We start from the raw sequence: 26,097 nt of genomic DNA, 5'->3' as shown, positions 1-26,097 counted from the left end.
TTTTCAAAACAGTTGAATCTAATCACTACCTGTATTAAAGGTCACCAGGGGTCGTGACTTGTTTGTTGCACTGGCGGCCATTGCAACCTGTCCTACTGTAGTCAATGATTAGTCCCAGTTAGTTTAGTAACAAAACCTTAGACACTGTTTTGATAACTGATGATTATTTATGATCCAACCCTTCATTCTGGTGCTGCCTCCACGGAGAGGAAGTTAACAAAATATGAGTTCAAATGTAAACAGTAACATTCACTCTGTCTTAAAAGGCACAACGTCATATTTACACCAGTTTTTCTTTCTTCAAGTTTAGGAGTAGACCTTTAAAATGTAGAGGTGTGAGAGAGGTGTCTTGTCCTTGTAGATTCCAGATGTTATACCCCTATTTATACACATTGTTTGACACACAGTATGAATACATGATTGCGTGTCAGCTTGTGCAGCAGACATTAGTCAGTCATGTTGCTCCTGGTCACGTGACGCGGTAGCCAAACCTGCGACTTCAGAAATCAGTGTCAGCTCTTGGCCCAAGAGGGATCAGTGTTTTCGTGTGTGTGTGTCTGAATGTGTGCATGTGTTCGTTTCTCTCCTACCTGTAGTTCAGAGTACCATTCTATCAAATCCCACCAGTCTTCAGACCATCATTAACATACAGTAGAGAGTTCATTAATCAGCAGTGCAGAGAAAGTAACTATGAGAAGACTATTTCTCACAGATCCATTCTTGTGAAAACGAACATCCCAAATCCCTCCATACTCCTTGGCCTGATGATATGTAATAGATTTCCCCACAGTTCTGGTACGTACCACCACCAGGCTCTCCACTCCACCAATACCTGCAGTAGAAACAACAGTTAGACTGACCACTCTCTCAGAACCTAGAGTATGAACAACACAGAGTTAGACTGACCTCTCTCTCAGAACCTAGAGTATGAACAACACAGAGTTAGACTGACCACTCTCTCAGAACCTAGAGTATGAACAACACAGAGTTAGACTGACCACTCTCTCAGAACCTAGAGTATGAACAACACAGAGTTAGACTGGTCTCTCAGAACCTAGAGTATGAACAACACAGAGTTAGACTGGTCTCTCAGAACCTAGAGTATGAACAACACAGAGTTAGACTGACCACTCTCTCAGAACCTAGAGTATGAACAACACAGAGTTAGACTGGTCTCTCAGAACCTAGAGTATGAACAACACAGAGTTAGACTGGTCTCTCAGAACCTAGAGTATGAACAACACAGAGTTAGACTGGTCTCTCAGAACCTAGAGTATGAACAACACAGAGTTAGTCTGACCTCTCTCTCAGAACCTAGAGTATGAACAACACAGAGTTAGACTGACCACTCTCTCAGAACCTAGAGTATGAACATCAAAGAGTTAGACTGACCACTCTCTCAGAACCTAGAGTATGAACAACACAGAGTTAGACTGACCACTCTCTCAGAACCTAGAGTATGAACAACACAGAGTTAGACTGACCACTCTCTCAGAACCTAGAGTATGAACAACACAGAGTTAGACTGACCTCTCTCTCAGAACCTAGAGTATGAACAACACAGAGTTAGACTGACCACTCTCTCAGAACCTAGAGTATGAACAACACAGAGTTAGACTGACCTCTCTCTCAGAACCTAGAGTATGAACAACACAGAGTTAGACTGACCTCTCTCTCAGAACCTAGAGTATGAACAACACAGAGTTAGACTGACCACTCTCTCAGAACCTAGAGTATGAACAACACAGATAATCGGTCCTACACCTTCCACTGTGGTCAGTGTTATTAGAGCAGTAGTCTCTTACCTTGGGGTGGTCAGTGGGGTGCCATCAACCCATTTCCAGGTCCCCTCAGTAACAGAATCAGTCAAACCAATCCAGACATAACTGACTGATTTAAACCCATTGATGAATGTCTGTTGAGGAACAGGAAAAGCATTGTTAATAATACATGATGGACTAATAAATAAAGTAGCTCTCTGTCTCTCACCTGCTCCTCTTCACTGTTAATGATCACCAGATCTGCTCCTCTCTCCAGACAGTCCTGTCTGCTCTCATTCCAGGTTTTCTTCTCAGTAGAGAGGTAGTAACATCTGCAGCCAAACCTTCTCCATCCTTCAGGACAGGACCCTAGAAGTTTGACATTTACTATCTTTGACAGGGGCCTATTTATATAATTAATATGAATTTGGGAAACAGAAATGATTAAATATGAAAAACATTAAACCTCTCACTAAAGGCTTCAGCCATACTAAAGTTATACTTAAATCTGAACTGGTTCTCCAGCAAATTAGTAAAAATGTCACACCTCATGTTCAACAATGGCATTTTTCCCTTTATTCAGATTACAACCTCTCACTTTGGTTATTTTTAAATGAAATGATCCCCAAAATATCGCTATTTTTTAAACAAGCCATAGAAAGTTGGTTGCAATTTCAGTTTAATCCAAATATTATGGTTAAACTCCAATATACTAATTGATTAAAAACACTATATTTTTGTAAAAAAAATGTAAAGCAGTATAATCTTTATACATTATAGAAATAGGACTGGTAGACGTGTTACACATGCAGCTAACAGAAATATATTGAAATGTCTGTTCTACTCAAAATTAAAACCAACGTTGGGAAAAGATTTTTGATGTACCGATTCCATGGTACATGGTTTATGAACTGATACACAAAACGACCCTGGATTTAAAAAAAAAACGTTTTAAAGTTTTAATTATTACACAACATTCGTGCAACCAATAGAATGTTATATACAGTGCATTCGGAAAGTGTTTAATGTTTAAAAGAAATGTTCCCCCCGTCATCAATCCACACACAATACCCCATAATGACAAAGCAAACATTTTTTATTCTTTTTGCAAATGTATTAAAAATAAAAAACTGAAATATTACATTTACATAAGTATTCAGACACTTTACTCAGTACTTTGTTGAAGCACATTTGGCAGTGATTACAGCCTTGAGTCTTCTTGGGTATGACGCTACCAGCTTGGCACACCTGTATTTGGAGAGTTTCTTCCATTCTTCTCTGCAGATCCTCTCAAGCTCTGTTAGTTTGGATGGGGAGCATCGCTGCAAAGCTATTTTAAGGTCTCTCCAGAGATGTTCGATCGGGTTTAAGTCCGGGCACTGGCTGGGCCACTCAAGGACATTCAGAGACTTGTCCAGAAGCCACTCCTGCGTTTTCTTGGCTGTGTGCTTAGGGTCGTTGTCCTGTTGGAAGGTGAACCTTCGCCCCCAGTCTGAGGTCCTGAGCACTCTGGAACATGTTTGCATCAAGGATCCCTCTGTACTTTGCTCTGTTCATCTTTCCCTCGATCCTGACTAGTCTCCCAGTCCCTGCCACTGAAAAACATCCCCACAGCATGATGCTGCCTCCACCATCCTTCACCGTAGAGATGGTGCCTGGTTTCCTCCAGACATGACATGACGCTTGGCATTCAGGCTAAAGAGTTCAATCTAGGTTTCATGGTCAGAGTCCTTTAGGAGCCTTTTGACAAAATCCAAGCAGGCTGTCATGTGCCTTTTACTGAGGAGTGTCTTCCGTCTGGCCACTCTACCATAAAGGCCTAATTGGTGGACAACTGCGGAGATAGTTGTCCTTCTGGAAGGTTCTCCCATCTCCACAGAGGAACTCTGGAGTTCTGTCAGAGTGACCATTGGGTTCTTGTTCACCTCCCTGACCAAGGCCATTCTCCCCTGATTGCTCAGTTTGGCTGGGCGACCAGCTCTAGGAAGAGTCTTGGTTTATCCAAACTTCTTCCATTTAAGAATGATGGAGGCGACTGTGTACTTGGGGACCTTCAAATGCTGCTGAAACTTGTTGGTACGCTTCAATCAATGGAATTTACCACAGGTGGACTCCAATCAAGTTGTTGAAACATCTCAAGGATGATCAATGGAAGCAGGATGCACTGAGCTCAATTTCAATTCTCATAGCAAAGGGTCTGAATAGTTATCCTCTACAGGATCGGTGTCGCCCCCCCCCCCCCCCCCATACAAGATTTTCCAGGACATAGACATATCTGATATTGTCAGAAAGCTTAAATTATTGTTGATCTAACTTCACTGTCCAATTTACAGTAGCTATTACAGTGAAAAAAGACCATGCTATTGTTTGAGGAGAGTGCACAGTTATTAACTTAAATGTATTCATAAACCAATTAAGCACATTTGGGCAGTCTTGATACAACATTTTGAACAGAAATGCAATGGATCATTGGATCAGTCTAATTCTTTGCACATACACTGCTGCCATCTAGTGGCCAAAATCTAAACTGCGCCTATATTCCTTAGTCATATATTTGCATTTCATTGCATTATAAAGATCGAAAAAAGTAACGTTTTTTTCTTTGTATTATCTTTTACCAGATCTATTGTGTTATATTCTCCTACATTCCTTCAAAGTGTTTCCGTTCAAATGGTATCAAGAATATGCATATCCTTGCTTCAGGTCCTGAGCTGCAGGCAGTTAGATTTGGGTATGTCATTCTTGGCGAAAATTGAAAAAAAGGTTCCGATCCTTCAGAGGTTAAGTCAACAAGGTATCTGTTTTTTATGACATTTGCACACCAAAAAAAAATTTGCTTTGTCATTATGGGGTATTGTGTGTAGATTGATGAGGATATCCATTCTAAAATCCATTTTAGAATAAGGCTGTAACTTAATAAAATGTGGAAAAGTGAAGGGGTATGAATACTTTCTGAATGCATTGTATATGGGGGCGATACAACCATCCCAGCTCCACAGATTTTGCTGTTTAGAGAAAGACTCATTAGATCAATTGTTTTGGTATTGTCCATATGTAGCTTGTTTTTGGTCGCAGGTTCAGGAATGACTGAAGAATTGCAACATTTACCTGGAGCTAACTCTGCAAATAGCACTGTTGATGATTTAAAAAGTCATAGTCAATCGATCAATAATATAATAATACTCCTAGCAAAAAATGTTACTTTAATGTTTCAATATGTGGACTCTATGAGACTAGAAAGGTTCCAGATGTTTGTGAAACATCACAGCACAGTTGAAAAATATATGGCAAATATAAATCAAAACTGGATGGTGTTCAGATATAGATGGGAGGGTGGAGTGGAGCTGAAGGATGGGGACTAAAAACAAGCAAATTATAATTATTGTAAAATATACTCTGTCCATAAAATGTATATAGTATGTACAAGCTGGAAGTAGAAGCCTAAGTGTTGTTTTCCATTCATTTACAACAATTAGGGGATGGGCGGTTGGGATAGGGGAATTAATAAGGAAAAATAAATATATATACTACTTAAATATATATACTACTGGTCAAAGTTTTGGACACACCTACTCATTCCAGGGGTTTTTGTTTATTTTTACTATTTTCTACATTGTAGAATAATAGTGAAGACATCAAAACAATGAAATAACACATGGTTTCATGTAGTAACCAAAAAAGTATTAAACAAATCAAAATATATTTTATATTTGAGATTCTTTAAAGTAATGATGGACTGTGGTTTCTCTTTGCTTATTTGAGCTGTTCTTGCCATAATATAGACTTGGTCTTTTACCAAATAGGGCCTTCTTCTGTATACCTCCCTACCTTGTCACAACACAACTGATTGGCTCAAATGCATTAAGAAGGAAAGAAATTCCACAAATTAACTTTTAAGAAGGCACACCTGTTAATTTAAATGCATTCCAGGTAACTAGCTCATGAAGCTGGTTGAGAGAATGCCAAGAGTGTGCAAAGCTGTCCTCAAGGCAAAGGGTTGCTATTTGAAGAATCTCAAATAGAAAATATATTTTGATTTGTTTAACACTTTTTTGGTTACTATATGATTCCATGTGTTATTTCATAGTGTTGATGTCTTCACTATTATTCTACAATGTAGAAAATAGTAAAAATAAAGAAAAACCCTTGAATGAGTAGGTGTTCAAAAACTTTTGACCGAATGAGTGGGTATGCATGTATATATTTTACATACTGTATATATTTACAAAAAATATATATGAGGGATTGTATATGGTGCAGACAATTACATTAATGGAAGCCACAATCTATCTGCAACATTAAAGCTGATCTACCCCCTAAAAAATAAAAGTATCTGAGATCTAGGTAGTTCTGATGACCTCTGATCTCCTGTGATGTGTGTTGAGCGCAAAGGCAAAACACAGCTCCCGTCAATTTAATTTGTTTCTGGTCCTAATGGCCATGGCAAATACTACTTATTGAATATGCTTGTGTGTGAGATAACAGGACAACTACATAAACTGTGGATCAGCAAGCAAATAAAAAGGGGGCCCTTTGCACACATTTACCTTTGTTCTCCCAGTTCAGTCTTTCTATCTCCTCCTGTAGCTGGTCACGCTCCATAGTTGTAGTGTTCAGACTCTTCATCAACGTGTCTATTTCAGTGGTCCTGTTATTTAGACTATTCTGTAGCTGGTCTCTCTCCGTAATCCTGGTATTTAGACTATTCTGTAGCTGGTCTCTCTCTGTGGTCCTGGTATTTAGACTATTCTGTAGCTGGTCTCTCTCAGTGGTCCTGGTATTTAGACTATTCTGTAGCTGGTCTCTCTCTGTGATCCTGGTATTTAGACTATTCTGTAGCTGGTCTCTCTCTGTAGTCCTGGTATTTAGACTATTCTGTAGCTGGTCTCTCTCTGTGGTCCTGGTATTTAGACTATTCTGTAGCTGGTCTCTCGCTGTAGTCCTGGTATTTAGACTATTCTGTAGCTGGTCTCTCTCTGTAGTCCTGGTATTTAGACTATTCTGTAGCTGGTCTCTCGCTGTAGTCCTGGTATTTAGACTATTCTGTAGCTGGTCTCTCGCTGTAGTCCTGGTATTTAGACTGTTCTGTAGATGGTCTCGCTCTGCAGTTGCATCTGTAAAAGGGAAAAGTAAATCAAAATGTGTAACTATCACAACATTGACTACAAATGTTTAATAAAAAAACATTAACTTACAGGAATCCCACAGGCCTATGATGACAGCCAGTAGAACACACACTGCAGCAACTCTGGAGGGTCTCCTCCACCACTGAAAATGTACTGAATCACAAGTTATTAAAGTCAGATCTTTGGTAATGTGTTAATGTGTTTTACTGTATCATCAGTGTTTAATTTGAGCTGGATCCTGCGGGAACAGGATCCGGCACCTTTCAGTTTTGGACTGATGTGTTCCAGAACCTATTTGGTCAGATCCGCTACTTTTCATGGCATGAAAAATAATTGTTACTGTTTGCAACGTAAAAATTCGAATTAAAGCGCTCAAAGTTTATTTGAGTTACCTCCTCATTTATTCTCATGCCCCCTAAAAAAATGCAATGTAAAAACGTAGATTTTCAGCCCGCGCCTGATATTCTGAGAATACTAAACTTTTCACTACTTTATTACACATTACGCTGTTATTTCTAACCCGATATGGATGAAAATACCTTCAAATTAAAGCTGAAGATTTGCACTTTAACCTCATAGTCATGATTTTAAAGCCACACTTTTGGAGCACAGAGTCAAAAGAAGAAAACATGCTTGACAGTCAAGCAATAACTACGGAGGGCACAGTAGAGGTAAGGTATGGGCAGGTAGTCTCAATATTAACCTCATGGCACCTGAGCTCAATTTCGAGTCTCATAGCAAAAGGTCTGAATACTTATTTAAATAAGGTTTTATATTTTTTATACATTTGCAACAATTTCTAAACCTGTTTTCAATTAGTCAATATTGGTTATTGTGTGCAGATTGATGAATAAGGCTGGATAAGGCAGTAACGCAACAAAATGTGGAAAAAGTCAAGGGGTCTGAATATTTTCCTAATGCACTGTAAATCCTCTAAAGTTAAAGCAAGCAGAGGCAACTCATTGACATAATGACTCACAGGAACAGAAACAAGCATGAACATCCCATGCTGACACATTCATTATGACTATTGCATATTCATTTTTAGAACTAGCTCAAGTTTAATAAACTTTGACACCAGGCACAATACTTAAGTAGGGTACTTCCTTACTTGTGGTGAGGGTTGTTGACACCAGTTGACTTTGCTTTCCATCTTCCAGCACAGTGCAGACAGTGACAGAGTACTGAGTACCACCTTGCAGGTCAGAGAGAGTGATGCTGTGTGAAGATGTGGTAGTGATGTGTGGTTCTGTCCCTGGACAGTGATAGGAGATCTGGTAATGATATTGGGTTTGGTCCAATCCTGGTGGCTGGCTCCAGCTAACAGCAGCTGATGTGGTGCCCACTGAGTCAACAGTCAGCTGGTCTGGAGCAGGAAGTACTAAGAGAAAATACATTATTGTCAGTGTTACAGTTTAACTCTAGAAATAAATTACAGGAGGGAAAGTAGAATAGTAGAACAGGCTGCTTAGTTTAAATGTAGAAAAGGTCAGTTTGCAATTCCTTTCGATATTTTTATTTTATTTTTTTATTTCACCTATATTTAACCAGGTAGGCTAGTTGAGAACAAGTTCTCCTTTACAACTGTGATCTGCAAAGCAGTAAGACAAAAACAATGGGATAAAAAAAAAAGTCAATAACTCAATAGAAAAATCTGTATACAGTCGTGGCCAAAAGTTTTGAGAATGACACAAATATTAATTTCCACAAAGTTTACTGCTTCAGTGTCTTTAGATATTTTTGTCAGATGTTACTATGGAATACTGAAGTATAATTACAAGCATTTCATACGTGTCAAAGGCTTTTATTGACAATTACATGAAGTTGATGCAAAGAGTCAATATTTGCGGTGTTGACCCTTCTTTTTCAAGAACTCTGCAATCCGCCCTGGCATGCTGGCAATTAACTTCTGGGCCACATCCTGACTGATGGCAGCCCATTCTTGCATAATCAATGCTTGGAGTTTGTCAGAATTTGTGGGTTTTTGTTTGTCCACCCGCCTCTTGAGGATTCACCACAAATTCTCAATGGGATTAAGGTCTGGGGAGTTTCCTGGCCATGGACCCAACATATCGATGTTTTGTTGCCCGAGCCACTTAGTTATCACTTTTGCCTTATGGCAAGGTGCTCCATCATGCTGGAAAAGGCATTGTTCGTCACAAAACTGTTCCTGGATGGTTGGGAGAAGTTGCTCTCAGAGGATGTGTTGGTACCATTCTAAATTCATGGCTGTGTTCTTAGGCAAAATCGTGAGTGAGCCCACTCCCTTGGCTGAGAAGCAACCCCACACATGAATGGTCTCAGGATGCTTTACTGTTGGCATGACACAGGACTGATGGTAGCGCTCACCTTGTCTTCTCCGGACAAGCTCTTTTCCGGATGCCCCAAACAATCGGAAAGGGGATTCATCAGAGAAAATGACTTTACCCAAGTCCTCAGCAGTCCAATCCCTGTACCTTTTGCAGAATATCAGTCTGTCCCTGATGTTTTTCCTGGAGAGAAGTGGCTTCTTTGCTCTCCTTCTTGACACCAGCCCATCCTCCAAAAGTCTTTGCCTCACTGTGCGTGCAGATGCACTCACACCTGCCTGCTGCCATTCCTGAGCAAGCTCTGTACTGGTGCCCCGATCCCGCAGCTGAATAAACTTTAGGAGACGGTCCTAGCGCTTGCTGGACTTTCTTGGGCGCCCTGAAGCCTTCTGCAGAAATGCAGTGGATTTTTTTGGGGGGGGGATTCAGTTCATTTGCATGGCAAGAGGGACTTTGCAATTAATTGCAATTCATCTGATCACTCTTCATAACATTCTGGAGTATATGAAAATTGCCATCATACAAACTGAGGCAGCAGACTTTGTGAAAATTTATATTTGTGTCACTCAAAACTTTTGGCCATGACTGTACAGTGTGTGCAAATGAAGTAAGGAGGTAAGGCAATAAATAGGCCATAGTGGCAAAGTAATTACAAATGAGCAATTAACACAGGAGTGATATATGTGCAGATGAGGATGTGCAAGTAGAAATACTGGTGTGCAAAAGAGCAGAAAAACAACAGGTAGGTAGTTGGTTGGATGGGCTATTTACAGATGGGCTGTGTACAGCTGCAGCGATCGGTAAGCTGCTCTGACAGCTGATGCTTAAAGTCAGTGAGGGAGATATAACTTCAGTCATTTTTGCAATTCGTTCCAGTCATTGGCAGCAGAGAACTGGAAGAAAAGGCAGCGAAAGTAGGGATTGGCTTTGGGGATGACCAGTGAAATGACCAGTGAAATATACCTGCTGGAGCGCATGCTACGGGTGGGTGCTGCTATGGTGACCAGTGAGCTGAGATAAGGCGGGGCTTTACCTAGCAAAGACTTATAGATGACCTGGTGCCAGTGGGTTTGGCAAGGAATATGTAGCGAGGACCAGCCAACGAGAGCATACAGGTCGCAGTGGTGGGTAGTATATGGGGCTTTGGTGACAAAACGGATGGCGCTGTGATAGACTGCATCCAATTTGCTGAGTAGAGTGTAGGAGGCTATTTTGTAAATGACATTGTGGAAGTCAAGGACCGGTAGGATAGTCAGTTTTACGAGGGTAATGGGAAGGGAAGAAATAAACTAAAGCAGATATGTCATGTAAAAAAAAAAAATCAACTAAATGCATTTATTTATCAACTTCACTGTGCCACTGCTACATTGTTGTCACCATGGCAACAAAACAAAACAACCGCTGCAGTTCTAAATCCTCTCCACAACAACAAGTGTTTTATAATGTAGTACTGATAAAGTTAATGCAAGAAGAGGCAGATCAACTCATTGACGTAATGACTCACTAATGGAAGAAAGCATGAATTCAGACACTACAAAAACATTTATTAATTTCATCACCTTACTTTGCTACCTGACAACTTTACGGTTTTTACATTTTAATTACCGTTTATATTTTTAGTTTTTCCCCTCACTCAACTTTTTTTTTTTCATTCAACTTTTTCACTCCGGACGCTTTATCTGGGCGTGGTTCGTCAGGACCTCCAACAGCCGAAGTAGTAACATTAACATGATGCCTTCTAATTGCAGTCGCTGTACTCATAATATACAGGAGAACGATCACCTTACGGCGAGGATAGCTGTGCTGCAAGCCCAGCTTCAGACGCAATCGTTAGGCAAGGGTAATTTCAGTGTAGGAAAGGATGAAACAACGTCTGTGCCACCAGTAAGTACAGATAGTAGTATAAATCCCCTCGCATGGTCCCCGCAGCCGGACAACTTTCTCATGGCTTCTGGAGGGAAATGCTGTAGGAATGCTCAACCGGTGTCGCTCATTCAGCCGACAGAAACTTTCAACCGGTTCTCCCCATTAAGCAACGGGTTGGAGTCTGAGGCCGAGCCTTCTCTGGTCTCTACTCCTCCCGTTACGGGGTCTGAGACGCCGAAGCTTCCCACCATTAGCTCTGACAAATTGGAAACCCTAGTCATTGGCGACTCCATTACCCGCAGTATTAGACTTAAAACGAATCATCCAGCGATCATTCACTGTTTACCAGGGGGCAGGGCTACCGACGTTAAGGCTAATCTGAAGATGGTGCTGGCTAAGGCTAAAACTGGCGAGTGTAGAGAATATAGAGATATTGTTATCCACGTTGGCACCAACGATGTTAGGATGAAACAGTCAGAGGTCACCAAGCACAACATAGCTTCAGCGTGTAAATCAGCTAGAAAGATGTTGGCATCGAGTAATTGTCTCTGGCCCCCTCCCAGTTAGGGGGAGTGATGAGCTCTACAGCAGAGTCTCACAACTCAATCGCTGGTTGAAAACTGTTTTCTGCCCCTCCCAAAAGATAGAATTTGTAGATAATTGGCCCTCTTTCTGGGACTCACCCACAAACAGGACCAAGCCTGGCCTGCTGAGGAGTGATGGACTCCATCCTAGCTGGAGGGGAGCTCTCATCTTATCTACCAACATAGACAGGGCTCTAACTCCTCTAGCTCCACAATGAAATAGGGTGCAGGCCAGGCAGCAGGCTGTTAGCCAGCCTGCCAGCTTAGTGGAGTCTGCCACTAGCACAGTCAGTGTAGTCAGCTCAGCTATCCCCATTGAGACCGTGTCTGTGCCTCGACCTAGGTTGGGCAAAACTAAACATGGCAGTGTTCGCTTTAGCAATCTCACTAGAATAAAGACCTCCTCCATTCCTGCCATTATTGAAAGAGATCGTGATACCTCACATCTCAAAATAGGGCTACTTAAAGTTAGATCCCTCACTTCAAAGGAAGTTATAGTCAATGAACTAATCACTGATCATAATCTTGATGTGATTGGCCTGACTGAAACATGGCTTAAGCCTGATGAATTTACTGTGTTAAATGAGGCCTCACCCCCTGGTTACACTAGTGACCATATCCCCCGTGCATCCCGCAAAGGCGGAGGTGTTGCTAACATTTACGATAGCAAATTTCAATTGACCCCCAAAAAATGAAGTTTTCGTCTTTTGAGCTTCTAGTCATGAAATCTATGCAGCCTACTCAATCACTTTTTATAGCTACTGTTTACAGGCCTCCTGGGCCATATACAGCGTTCCTCACTGAGTTCCCTGAATTCCTATCGGACCTTGTAGTCATAACAGATAACATTCTAATTTTTGGTGATTTAAATATTTACATGGAAAAGTCCACAGACCCACTCCAAAAGGCTTTCGGAGCCATCATCGACTCAGTGGGTTTTGTCCAACATGTCTCTGGACCTACTCACTGTCACAGTCATACTCTGGACCTAGTTTTGTCCCATGGAATAAATGTTGTGGATCTTAATGTTTTCCTCATAATCCTGGACTATCGTACCACCATTTTATTACGTTTGCAATCGCAACAAATAATCTGCTCAGACCACAACCAAGGAGCATCAAAAGTCGTGCTATAAATTCTCAGACAACCCAAAGATTCCTTGATGCCCTTCCAGACTCCCTCTGCCTACCCAAGGACGTCAGAGGACAAAAATCAGTTAACCACCTAACTGAGGAACTCAATTTAACCTTGCGCAATACCCTAGATGCAGTTGCACCCCTAAAAACTAAAAACATTTGTCATAAGAAACTAGCTCCCTGGTACACAGAAAATACCCGAGCTCTGAAGCAAGCTTCCAGTAAATTGGAACGGAAATGGCGCCACACCAAACTGGAAGTCTTCCAACTAGCTTGGAAAGACAGTACCGTGCAGTACCGAAGAGCCCTCACTGCTGCTCGATCATCCTATTTTTCCAACTTAATTGAGGAAATTAAGAAGAATCCAAAATGTATTTTTGATACTGTCGCAAAGCTAACTAAAAAGCAGCATTCCCCATGAGAGGATGGCTTTCACTTCAGCAGTAATAAATTAATGAACTTCTTTGAGGAAAAGATGATGATCATTAGAAAGCATATTACGGACTCCTCTTTAAATCTGCGTATTCCTCCAAAGCTCAGTTGTCCTGAGTCTGCACAACTCTGCCAGGACCTAGGATCAAGAGAGACACTCAAGTGTTTTAGTACTATAATCTCTTGACACAATGATGAAAATAATCATGGCCTCTAAACCTTCAAGCTGCATACTGGACCCTATTCCAACTAAACTACTGAAAGAGCTGCTTCCTGTGCTTGGCCCTTCTATATTGAACATAATAAATGGCTCTCTATCCAGCGGATGTGTACCAAACTCACTACAAGTGGCAGTAACAAAGCCTCTCTTGAAAAAGCCAAACCTTGACGCATTCCACTCAAAAAAAAAAAAAAAGCTGTGGGCAGCAACTCACTGCCTTCCTGAAGAAGAACAATGTATACGAAATGCTTCAGTCTGGTTTTAGACCCCATCATAGCACTGAGACTGCACTTATGAAGGTGGTAAATTACCTTTTAATGGCGTCAGACCGAGGCTCTGCATCTGTCCTCGTGCTCCTAGACCTTAGTGCTGCTTTTGATACCATCGATCACCACATTCTTCTTGAGAGATTGGAAACCCAAATTGGCCTACACGGACAAGTTCTGGCCTGGTTTAGATCTTATCTGTCGGAAAGATATCAGTTTGTCTCTGTGAATGGTTTGTCCTCTGACAAATCAACTGTAAATGTCGGTGTTTCTCAAGGTTACGTTTTTGGACCACTATTGTTTTCACTATATATTTTACCTCTTGGGGGATGTCATTCGAAAACATAATGTTAACATTCACTGCTATGCGGATGACACACAGCTGTACATTTCAATGAAACATGATGAAGCCCCAAAATTGCCCTCACTAGAAGCCTGTGTTTCAGACATAAGGAAGTGGATGGCTGCAAACTTTCTACATTTAAACTCGGACAAAACAGAGATGCTTGTTCTACGTCCCAAGAAACAAAGAGATATTCTGTTGAATATGACAATTAATCTTGATGGTTGTACAGTCTTCTCAAATAAAACTGTGAAGGACCTCGGCGTTACTCTGGACCCTGATCCCTCTTTTGACGCACATGTGAAGACTGTTTCAAGGACAGCTTTTTTTCCATCTACGTAACATTGCAAAAATCAGAAACTTTCTGTCCAAAAATGATGCAGCAAAATTAATCCATGCTTTTTTTACTTATAGGTTAGACTACTGCAATGCTCTACTTTCCGGCTACCCGGATAAAGCACTAAATAAACTTCAGTTAGTGCTAAATACGGCTGCTAGAAGCTAAAAATTTGATCATATTACTCCAGGGCTAGCCCCCCTACACTGGCTTTCTGTTAAGGCAAGGGCTGATTTCAAGGTTTTACTGCTAACCTACAAAGCATTACATGGGCTTGCTCCTATCTATCTTTCCGATTTGGTCCTGCCGTACATACCTACACGTACGCTACGGTCACAATACGCAGGCCTCCTAATTGTCCCTAGAATTTCTAAGCAAACAGCTGGAGGCAGGGCTTTCTCCTATAGAGCTCCATTTTTATGGAATGGTCTGCCTACCCATGTGAGAGACGCAGACTCAGTCTCAACCTTTAAGTCTTTACTGAAGACTCATCTCTTCAGTGGGTCATATGATTGAGTGTAGTCTGGCCCAGGAGTGTGAAGGTGAACGGAAAGGCTCTGGAGTAACGAACCGCCCTTGCTGTCTCTGCCTGGCCGGTTCCCCTCTCTCCACTAGGATTCTCTGCCTCTAACCCTATTACAGGGGCTGAGTCAGTGGCTTACTGGTGCTCTTCCATGCCGTCCCTAGGAGGGGTGCGTCACTTGATATCTTTGTGGGCTATACTCGGCCTTGTCTCAGGATGGTAAGTTGGTGGTTGAAGATATCCCTCTAGTGGTGCGGGGGCTGTGCTTTGGCAAAGTGGGTGGGGTTATATCCTGCCTGTTTGGCCCTTTCCGGGGGTGTCATCGGATGGGGCCACAGTGTCTCCTGACCCCTCCTGTCTCATCCTCCAGTATTTATGCTGCAGTAGTTTATGTGTCGGGGGGCTAGGGTCAGTCTGTTACATCTGGAGTATTTCTCCTGTCTTATACAGTGTCCTGTGTGAATTGAATTATGCTCTCTCTAATTCTCTCTTTCTTTCTCTCTCCCTCTTGGAGGACCTGAGCCCTAGGACCATGCCTCAGGACTACCTGGCATGATGACTCCTTGCTGTCCCCAGTCCACCTGGCCATGCTGCTGCTCCAGTTTCAACTGTTCTGCCTGCGGCTATGGAACCCTCACCTGTTCACCGGACGTGCTACCTGTCCCAGACCTGCTGTTTTCAACTCTCTAGAGACAGCAGGAGCAGTAGAGATACTCTTAAAGATCGGCTATGAAAAGCCAACTGACATTTACTCCTGAGGTGCTGACTTCTTGCACCCTCGACAACTACTTTGATTATTATTATTTGACCTTGCTGGTCATTTATGAACTTTTGAACATCTTGGCCATGTTCTGTTATAATCTCCACCCGGCACAGCCGGAAGAGGACTGGCCACCCCTCATAGCCTGGTTCCTCACTAGGATTCTTCCTAGGTTTTGGCCTTTCTAAGGAGTTTTTCCTAGCCACCGTGCTTCTACACCTGCATTGCTTGCTGTTTGGGGTTTTAGGCTCGGTTTCTGTACAGCACTTTGAGATATCAGCTGATGTAAGAAGGGCTATATAAATAAATTTGATCACCAAAATGCATGATGAGATCTGGGGAATTCACTATCATATATTTCTAATCAGGGAAGATACTGTACCTTTACATCCCATGCTGATACATCCATTATGATTAGTTTATATCTTTTTTTGATAACTAGTTAATATTTATCAAACCTTATCTGGTGTCAAACTTGATGTATTTTACTTCCTTACCTGTGGTGAAGGTTGTTGACACCAGTTCACTTTGCTTTCCATTTTCCAGCACAGTGCAGACAATGACAGAGTATTCAGTAGCAGGTTCCAGGTCAGAGAGAGTGATGCTGGGTGAAGACGTGGTAGTGATGTGTGGTTCTGTCCCTGGACAGTGGTAAGAGATCTGGTAATGATGTTGGGTTTGGTCCAATCCTGGTGGCTGGCTCCAGCTAACAGCAGCTGATGTGGTGTCCACTGAGTCAACAGTCAGCTGGTATGGAGCAGGAAGTACTAAGGGAAAATACATTACTGTCAGTGCTAAAGTTTAACTCCAGAAATAAACTGCAGGAGGAAAAGTAGAATATTAGTTGAAAAAATAGAAAAAGCCAGCTTGCAATTACTTTTGATATGGGAAGAAATAAGCTGAAGCAGAAGTCACAACAGAAGCTGATTTGTAACAAAATGAAGTGTTTCTGCTATTCCGGCACCATTTCTTCCGGGCGCCGTCCCGCGCTTGGACTTTCTGACGGGCCGCCCCCAGGTGTTGAGGGTAGGTAGCAACACATCTGCCACGCTGATCCTCAACACTGGAGCCCCTCAGGGGTGCGTACTAAGTCCCCTCCTGTACTCCCTGCTCACCCACGACTGCATGGCCAGGCACGACACCAACAGCATCATTAAGTTTGCAGATGACAGTGGTAGGCCTGATAACCGACAACGACGAGACAGCCTTTAGGCAGGAGGTCAGGGACCTGGCCGGGTGGTGCCAGAATAACAACCTATCCCTTAATGTAATCAAGACAAAGGAGATGATTGTGGACAACAGGAAAAGGAGGACCAAGCACGCCCCCATTCTCATCGACGGCGCTGTAGAGGAGCAGGTTGAGAGCTTCAAGTTCCTTGGTGTCCACATCACCAAAAAACTAGAATGGTCCAAACACACCAAGACAGTCGTGAAGAGGGCACGACAAAGCCTATTCCCCCTCAGGAAACTAAAAAGATTTGGCATGGGTCCTCAGATCCAAAAAAGGTTCTATAGCTGCAACATTGAGAGCATCCTGACTGGTTGCATCACTGCCTGGTATGGCAACTGCTCGGCCTCCGACCACAAGGCACTACAGAGGGTAGTACATACAGCCCAGTACATCACTGGGGCTAAGCTGGCTTCCATCCAGGACCTCTATACCAGGCGGTGTCAGAGGAAGGCCCTAAAAATTGTCAAAGATCCCAGCCACCCTAGTCATAGACTGTTCTCTCTACTACCGCATGGCAAGCGGTACCGGAGCACCAAGTCTATGACCAAAAGGCTTCCCTACAGCTTTTACCCCCAAGCCATAGTCCATAAGACTCCTAGACAGGTAATCAAATGGCTACCCGGACTATTTGCATTGTGTTCCGCCACCCCCAACCCGCCATTCCCTCTTCTACGCTGCTATTCTCTGTTTATCATCTATGCATAGTCACTTTAACTATACCTACATGTACATATTACCTCAATTAGCCAGACTAACCTCTGTACCGGTACCACCTGTATATAGCCCTGTATATAGCCTCGCTACTGTTATTTTCACTGTCACTGTACTGTTTTTTATGTATCTATTATTTATTTATCTATTTTTTACTTAAACATTTCACTGTTGGTTAGGGCTTGTAAGTAAGCATTTCACTGTTGTATTCGGCACACGTGACAAATAAACTGATTTGATTTATATTCAGATAAATGAAAAGAACGCTGGGATTTATAAATACTCTCCACAATAACAAGGGTTTTACGCTGTACTTTGGATAAAGTTAAAACAAGCAGAGGCAGATCAACTCCTTGACATAATGACTCACAGTGGTGTAAAGTACTTAAGTAAAAATACTTGAAAGTACTACTTTTAAGTAGTTTTTCGGGTATCTGTACTTTACTATTTATGTTTGACTACTTTTACTTCACTACATTCCTTAAGAAAATAATGTACTTTTTACTCCATACATTTTCCCTGATACACAAAGGTCCTCGTTACATTTCGAATACTTAGAAAAACAGAAAAATATTATAATTCACACACTTATCAAGAGAACATCCCTGGTCATCCCTACTGCCTCTGATCTGGCGGACGCCCTAAACTCAAATGCTTAGTTTGTAAATTATGTCTGAGTGTTGGAGTGTGCCCCTGGATATCCGTAAATAAAAAATTAAAAAATGGTGCCGTCTGGTTTGCTTAATATAAGGAATGTGAAATGATTTATACTTTTACTTTTGATACTTGAGTATATTTAAAACCACATACTTTTAGACTTTACTCAAGTAGTATTTTACCGGGTGACTTTCAACTTTACTTGAGTAATTTTCTATTACGGTATCTTTACTTTTACTCAAGTATGACAATTGGCTACTTTTCCCACCACTGATGACTCACAGAAACAGAAGAAAGCATGAACTCAGATATTATAAACATTCATTGATTTCAGCACCAAACTGCATTTTGAGATCGGGGGAAATCACATATAGTCATTTTGATAACCAGAACTAATACTTAAGTAGGGTACTTACCTGTGGTGAGGGTTGTTAACACCAGTTTACTTTGCTTTCCATTTTCCAGCACAGTGCAGACAGTGACAGAGTATTCAGTCGCAGGTTCCAGATCAGAGAGAGTGATGCTGTGTGAAGATGTGGTAGTGATGTGTGGTTCTGTCCCTGGACAGCGGTAAGAGATCTGGTAATGATGTTGGGTTTGGTCCAATCCTGGTGGCTGGTTCCAGCTAACAGCAGCTGATGTGGTGTCCACTGAGTCAATATTCAGCTGGTCTGGAGCAGGAAGTACTACGGGAAAATAAATACATTATTGTCAGTGTTACAGTTTAACTCCAGATATACACTGAGTGTACAAAACATTAAGGATACCTGCTCTTTCCATGTCAGACTGACCAGGTGAATCCAGATTAAAGTTATGATCCCTTATTAATGTCACTTGTTAAATACACTTCAATCAGTTTAGATGAAGGAGAGGACACAGGTTAAAGAAGGATTTTGTATGTGTGCCATTCAGAGGGTGAATGGGCAAGACAGAAATATTTAAGTGCCTTTGAACGGGGTATGGTATGTGCCAAGAGCATAAGTTTGGGTCAAGAACTGAAACGCTGCTGGGTTTTTCACGCTCAACAGTTTCCTGTGTGTATCAAGAATGTTCCACCACCCAAAGGACATCCAGCCAACTTGACAACTGTGGAAAGAATTGGAGTCAACATGGGCCAGCATCCTTGTGGAACGCTTTCGACACCTAGTAGAGTCCATGCCCTGATGGATTGAGGCTGTTCTGAGGGCTAAATGTTTTGTACACTCAAATGTAATGAAATGTTTAACAGATGTTCCACTTAACATTTCTCAAATTAAATAATCAGAAAAATGTAAAAGTTGTAAAAAAAGAAAGTCCTCAAGCTTTCGATAAAGAGATACATAACTTCCTCTCAGATAATGTCTGAACTATGCCTCTTTCAGCCTCCACAAAAGGCCAACATCTCTTGATTGGGCTGCTAGGTGTTTCACTAAGGATTGCCATAGTGTTTTAAGATGTTCTACCTAGAGCTGTGGAGGTCATGACATTTAGTCAGCTGGTTATTGTCATGCAATAGACAGCCGGTCTCATGGCAATTGACCGAGAATTAATGAATTATTTACAAGGTTTAATGTTTGATTTGATACATGAAATAATTCATGAATCATTTGCCAGTAAGAAGCTGCTAGCCATTGGCTGTTAATAACAGCTGCCAACTGCTAACTGGCAAGCACATAAACAGTGTTTAACTTCGGGAGTACAGACCACAAGAAATCAGCTGCCGAAAATGCACAGTCAAAGAAGAGATTATTCTGTCAAGGAAGTCATTTTTTTATTTGAAATAAAGGCATACTAAGACCAAATAAATGTGACGGGTAAATGATAACACATTAGTGCATTTATTAAAATGCTGGAAGTGAATGCTAGAATTAAACAATGAACTATACAAATGAGCAAAAGGCGTGTGCATTGAGGAAATAGACGCCTGGCTCAAATAGAAACCTGTCTCTAATAATCGCCTGTTGTTTCCAGTGATTTATGCAAATAAACCCCTGGGCTATTCATTTCAGTTTTATGGTAAACACGTTTAACATCTCCAGGCCTCAACACCTACAAGCTGCTGATGCCTTTGGAACATCTACATGTTTTAAGTGTAATAAATAATTTAATATACACCATCACAATAAATACATTATGTGTTTTAGGCAGGACTAAATAAACATAATATGAAGAAAATGTATTTCAGAAGAACAGGAGAGTTGGAATACTGTATATTATCTGGCTAAGCGCTATGCCATTGGCTGTAGACTTGTTCATTTAGCAGACAAGATATGCTTAAATCCCGTGCAATTATTTTATATAATTTTATAGTAAGAATCAATCATTATTTTAATTCAGTTTTATTTTGGGGGGGCTTGGGCTCATATAGGCCTATACATAAGCTCTTATGCTCATGGGTGTTTTGAATTAATCATCACCTTAGAAAGGGCTGTTCATTTCGTTGTGTTTGGCTTTGAAACAACATCCACAACTGCCATGTTTTCCACTCAGTTTCAACCTGTTATTGAACTTCTTTCTTCAACTTGATCATCACAGTGAGGTGAGTTTTAAAACCACGATACTGTTTAAGTGTTTGATGTGATTTTCTATTGCATTGATGTCAGAGAGGTTACAGGGACAATAGAGCCCTGAGTACCAAGCCATCAGGACCTGATGGTAGTTTGCAAGTTGGGTACTACCAAAGCATGTCCAGAGTGCAAAAAAGGAGATTACCGTGACTCAGTAGTCATGTGGAATTTTACTGAGGTCATGACCCATGACTGCCGGAAATACGTGACCGACCGGCTCGATTCGGTCTTATGTAGCAACATTTCAAATTGTGTTTTTTACAGTGGATAAAAGTAGAGACTCAGAGTTACAAAATGGTATAGCATACACTACAGTTGAGGAACAATGGGAAAGTAATTATGCTTTCTAAGTTGATAAACTTGTAACCTCACTTTAGAGAAAATGGCCTTTGAATGTTTTGGTAAACCTACTGGAGAGCTCTTCTTTGTCTACGCCCATTCAGCATCGCTCACACCCTCTTAAGCTTTAGCCCCACCCATCTCTTTAGGGATTCAAATGTGAGGCCATGTACTAAACATTTCAAGACTAAAGGCTGGTTTAAACTACGGTGTGTTTGTAAATTTTATCTAGAGTGCCAGAGTGTGCTCTGGGTGTTCGTAAACTCAGAGTATTGCCAGAATGTCCATTCGTAAATTCAGAGCGATTCGCTCTCGGAGCGTTCAGAGCGCACACTGGACGCTCTGGCCAAAAAGTAGGGTTGATCCGAGTGTTCTGTCCCAACAGCAGTCAAGTACCCAAGCTAACGTTGGCTAGCTTACTAGCTACTTCCAGATACAAATGAGAGAACAGCTCACTGACCATTTTACTCACCCTAACAGAGCTGGTTAGACTGTTTTATGTTATCCAGAGCGTTGGTGACTGCAACTGTGCTGCTGGTAACAATTGAATTACGTTTAATTTGCCAACGTTTACTGACACCGGCCATATTCATCGGGTGTTGAGCGTTCATAAATTGGTCAGTTATTCTGCCCTCTGGCACACAGCTCTGAAATCAGAGTAGACAGCTAGAGCAAATTTACCAGTTACATATATCAACAGTTGTCGCAGTGACATCATGAACATTCTATTTAAATGGTTACTGTCGTGGAAAATCATTTCAAATACAACGCTTATCAGAACTTGTAAATTCAAACATGCTCTTTATTACAACTGTACAGCCAACTGGCATGTCCCCGCGGAACACACCCCGCGGAACACACCCCTCCCAGAAGTCCATCTCCTATATTTATCCACACATAGTATATGTCCATCCCCTATGCAAATTAAGTTTCCTTTCTGAAGTCATTCCCCACCATCATCCTTTAGTTCAAGCTCCCTACTTGTTCACGCCCTATAACGCCATCTGCTTTCAATTAGTTTATAATGGTGGCTGGACCCCCTATCTTAGTGTGTCCAATTCTCTTAGGCGCCTACATGTCTAATCTCATGCACTTAAGGGAATCAGCAGACTATATATCTAGGTGTCCAATTTCCCTAGGCGCCTACGTGTCTCTGGTATGTGTCCTGAGTGGAATTTGTCAGACTATGTGTCTGTTCTAGCATTAGTGTGTCCAGTTGCCCTTTGTTCTGCTCTCCCCTATCCTTAGTGTGTGCAATTGTCTTAGAAGTCTATTTTTAATGTTCAGCTAGCTTATGTTACTACTACAATCCCCCCTCTGGGGCTATTAAGCCACATAAATGATACAAATAAGACCTTGGGATAGTAAATGAAAAAACCTATGATAAACAAGAAAATACAAAAAATAAAAACAAAGTGAAGCATATAAACCAACTAGACCAAACATCTCCAATATTCATAAGAGTAAAAGATCCAATCAGAAACATTAAAGAAAACCTAACTAGACCAAACATTTCAACAACATCCTCCCTTGCAGACACCCACCAACCTTTGTGAAATGATTAAAGACATGGTCCATAGACACTTGTAACCAGAATACCCTCTGTTACCTAACATGTGTTTGTAAAATGATCCTAATTTTAGAAAGCAAAACTAATTGAAAGGAAAAGAAAATATATATATGTTCATCGATATATATCAAAAAATTCAAAGAAACATACAAAGAACCCAAAGCATCAGGCCAAATAAAAATGCTAAAACCCCATTATCTAGGAGCACAGTCCTCATCCTTACAAATAAGACAATCTCCTCTTTAACACTTGGCACAGAAAAAAGGTTCTGGGTGATGGTTATGACCATCCTCATGAATTTTTGTACACCACATGCAATAGTGACGCAAATGACACTTTTTGTGGACATGTATAAGTAAACATATATCTGAACTGGGTAATTGAACATATAAATGGAAATCATCCTTACGAAAATCGTGACACGCATGACCAACCCCCCAATCACTTCATAGAGACAGTTAGGGTTACCAAAGGGCCAGTCAAGAGGTCTTCCAACCGCATTGCAAGGCTTTCCATACTTATTGGTATAATTGCCTGGGCTTCCCGGTACAGGATCAATCACCACAGGAGGGTCATCTCTCCTTACAGACATCTGTTTAACTGTTGTCTGAACCACAATTGACTTCACCAGGAGTATAACACAACAAAATACAATACCCAGAGTCAATAACCCACCTTCCAACACGATGACCATCCTAGCAAACATGGCTCCCCACTTTCCTAACGCTAGGTCTAACCAATCCCATACAAGGGAGTCTAAACCAGCATTAGCCTTTACTTCTGCTCATAATCCTTTGAGTTTGTCCATAGCAATATTGGGAATAAAGGTGCAACAGTCATCCCCAAACATGACACAAACTCCACCCTTCTCCGCTAAGAGCCAATGGAGAGCCTGTCTATTTCGCCAAGTCATTTTACTGGTAGCCTGTACCTATTCCCCCAACGCAGTTGGAGCCGAATCAGTATAGTTAATGAACATCTGTTGGTTATAATATATAAAATTAATCCACTCCAAATTTTTATTTGGTGTTATCCACAAAAACATAGATTCAAATCCTGATTTAACATCATCTCTTGCCTTGAACTCTCGAGGTACACCTCTAGGCTGGCCAATTGCATCAAGGTATACCTCAGGGTCTTCCTCATACTTCCTTTTAACTCTAGAATTAACATAGTCATCGTGGGGTGATTTAATAATGGTAACCTGTTGAATTGCTCTTACTAAGACACAAAGACCAATCCATTCATTAGGCAATACATTCAACAATTTGTTTTTTCCACACATCCAGAAATTATCCGCAATACCTCTGTCTTGATTCTTTAGCATAGTGAGAGACGGTGCAACCTGAGTTATGTGACCACACAACCCTTTTCTATTCATAATCAACCCTTTATCATTACTTTTACGAACTCCCACATTCTCTAACACCCAAATAGTATCACTTCTACTGTGGTGTTTCCTACATCAATTCCTTTGGTGTGGTGTCTGTAAAAACATTCATATTTTCCTTCAACCACGGTACCTCTGTCTAATTGAGGTACAGTTAATTCAGTTCTAATGTTATAGGCATCACAATCATTGTCTCCCAACATGGTCTTATTCAACATAGTTTTACCCCTAGTGCTTACCCAGAGCAATCCTATATTCTATGTCACACAAGGGAATAGAATACTTTCTATTGGTACAATGGTCATTTTTCCAACTTACACAGTTTTTAAATGATGACAGTTCAGAGACTATTAAAAGATCAAACAAATGTGAATTTCTACACAAAATACAATTGTCCATTCTGTGTTTGTTTGCCATATACTTAGCCCATTTGTACCACTCGTTCTTCACTACTTCTTCTCGTGTGCTGTCCTTGAGTGGCTCTAATATATCTAATTCTGTCGCTTTTTCAATGTTCTTATCTTGAGGTAGATCATTAGAGTTTATCAGAAAGTTCCAAATGTCAGTAAAAAACTCTCCTGACTCTGATGTCTCAGGTTGCTTTGTGGGTACAGTGATCTGCTTGGTAAGGGAGGTCGATGTCATCTTAGTGGTAGCTACTGTGGTCGTCACAGCAGCCGCCACCCTTGTTGTTGTCACAGGCTCTACCTGTTCAGGTGCAGGGGTAGGATCAATCTTAATGACCATGGTGCTACTCCCTTCGGTCACTGTTGTTCTTGTTATTTCAACTATTAATTCTTCACCTTCAACTGGTTCAATCTGATTCATGATGAGCACCCTCTCGTCCTTTACTTTGATTAATGTCAGGTCACATCCTTTCGGATCCCAAACGACTTGTCCCTTTGTTTGGTGATGTGTCCATCCACAGAGTGCCATCTCCGGTAAGGGTTTGATCCTTATGATTGAGATAAACTTCAGTTCTCCTGCTTCTGTTATAAGTTGAGGTGGAACAGAGATTCTAACCTTGTCAGTCTTTTTGGATTGTTCGGCTGATTCCTTTCTCCTCTTCCTGCTTCCACCATATATCTTGATGGTGAATGCATGCATCATCTTCGTATTGATCACTGTTCTTCTATTATGTCAATGTCATTATTCTTTTGTTGTTCTAACATCAATTGTCTGTAAAGGAGACCATTCAAAAGTTTAAAAGTCAATAGTGGGGAAATCCCCATTTTCTTCAGCTTGCAGGACTTTTCCTCCTCTTTCTTCACCTGAGGCTCCCTCCTCAGGCCGGACTTAACTTCCATCTGGAAGGTTTCAATTTTTAGGGAAAAGATCTTCTCATTCTGTTCCTTGTGAGGCCTCTCCTCCTCTTCTGGGTGCATTAGTCGGTGCACTTGTCGTATTTTGGCTTTCACTTGATTTGCTGTTTTCTTGGCTCCTCCCTGGCGTCTCAATCGTTTCCGCTGCTCCTGCTCCCTCCGGGCTCCCTCCTGGTGAATCAGCATCCTCTGTGTCCTCATCTCTATGTGGTTGTTTCCTTCTCTCTGTTGGGACTCAGCTGCAGTGGTTCAGATGATACCACGTCTGGCTTCCTTTCACTTGGACGGCCGTTCTTGTTGCTTTGGCCACCTCATAGGGTCCTTCTCTCCTCGGTTGATCCCACTTCCTCCGGAACACTCGAACGTGGACTAGATCTCCTGGTATCACTGGGAGAGGTCCTTCTGGTCCCCTTGGATCATCAGACGCGGAACCTCTCGTCCTGGTTCAGGTTTCTGCCTTCTTTCTGTGAGGCATTCATACTTAGAAACTTATGGCCTCTGTTCTATGATTGCACCATACATCCTCTTACTTCCATCACTCATCACACAACAAACTGACATTCCAGCTGAAGCTGGCGAACCCCTCTCCTTCTGTTTTCCTAAACATAAGACTTGGAAAACAACAGACAAAACATAACAGCATTGACAATGTTATGTGTTATGCATAAA

At 41.5% G+C, this 26,097-nt stretch overlaps 1 protein-coding gene across 1 annotated transcript; it reads right to left on the bottom strand.

Moving 5' to 3' along the window:
- Nucleotides 1-1,441: 1,441 nt before the first annotated feature.
- Nucleotides 1,442-25,629, bottom strand: LOC129842087 (uncharacterized). The gene is made up of 8 exons (XM_055910479.1): nt 25,398-25,629; nt 18,678-18,947; nt 16,160-16,429; nt 7,998-8,267; nt 6,956-7,039; nt 6,308-6,874; nt 1,990-2,129; nt 1,442-1,915 (listed from the first exon to the last, which is right to left on the bottom strand). The coding sequence occupies exons 1-8, from the start codon at nt 25,627-25,629 to the stop codon at nt 1,802-1,804; spliced, it is 1,947 nt and encodes a 648-aa protein (XP_055766454.1). The 3' UTR covers nt 1,442-1,801.
- Nucleotides 25,630-26,097: the final 468 nt, after the last annotated feature.

This window comes from Salvelinus fontinalis, unplaced genomic scaffold, assembly GCF_029448725.1.
Source record: "Salvelinus fontinalis isolate EN_2023a unplaced genomic scaffold, ASM2944872v1 scaffold_0011, whole genome shotgun sequence".
NCBI lineage: Eukaryota > Metazoa > Chordata > Actinopteri > Salmoniformes > Salmonidae > Salvelinus > Salvelinus fontinalis.
This window is presented reverse-complemented; position numbering and strand designations above follow the sequence as displayed.

Bases quoted from the DNA above. Each gene is read 5' to 3' on its own strand.
- LOC129842087 (XM_055910479.1), bottom strand. From the start codon at position 25,629: ATGAGGACACAGAGGATGCTGATTCACCAGGAGGGAGCCCGGAGGGAG. The intron at 8,268-16,159 runs GTAAGGAAGTAA...ATTTTCTCTTAG, and splicing joins GTCAACAACCTTCACCACAG to TACTTCCTGCTCCAGACCAG. The intron at 2,130-6,307 runs GTAAATGTGTGC...TCAAACTTCTAG, and splicing joins ACTGAACTGGGAGAACAAAG to GGTCCTGTCCTGAAGGATGG.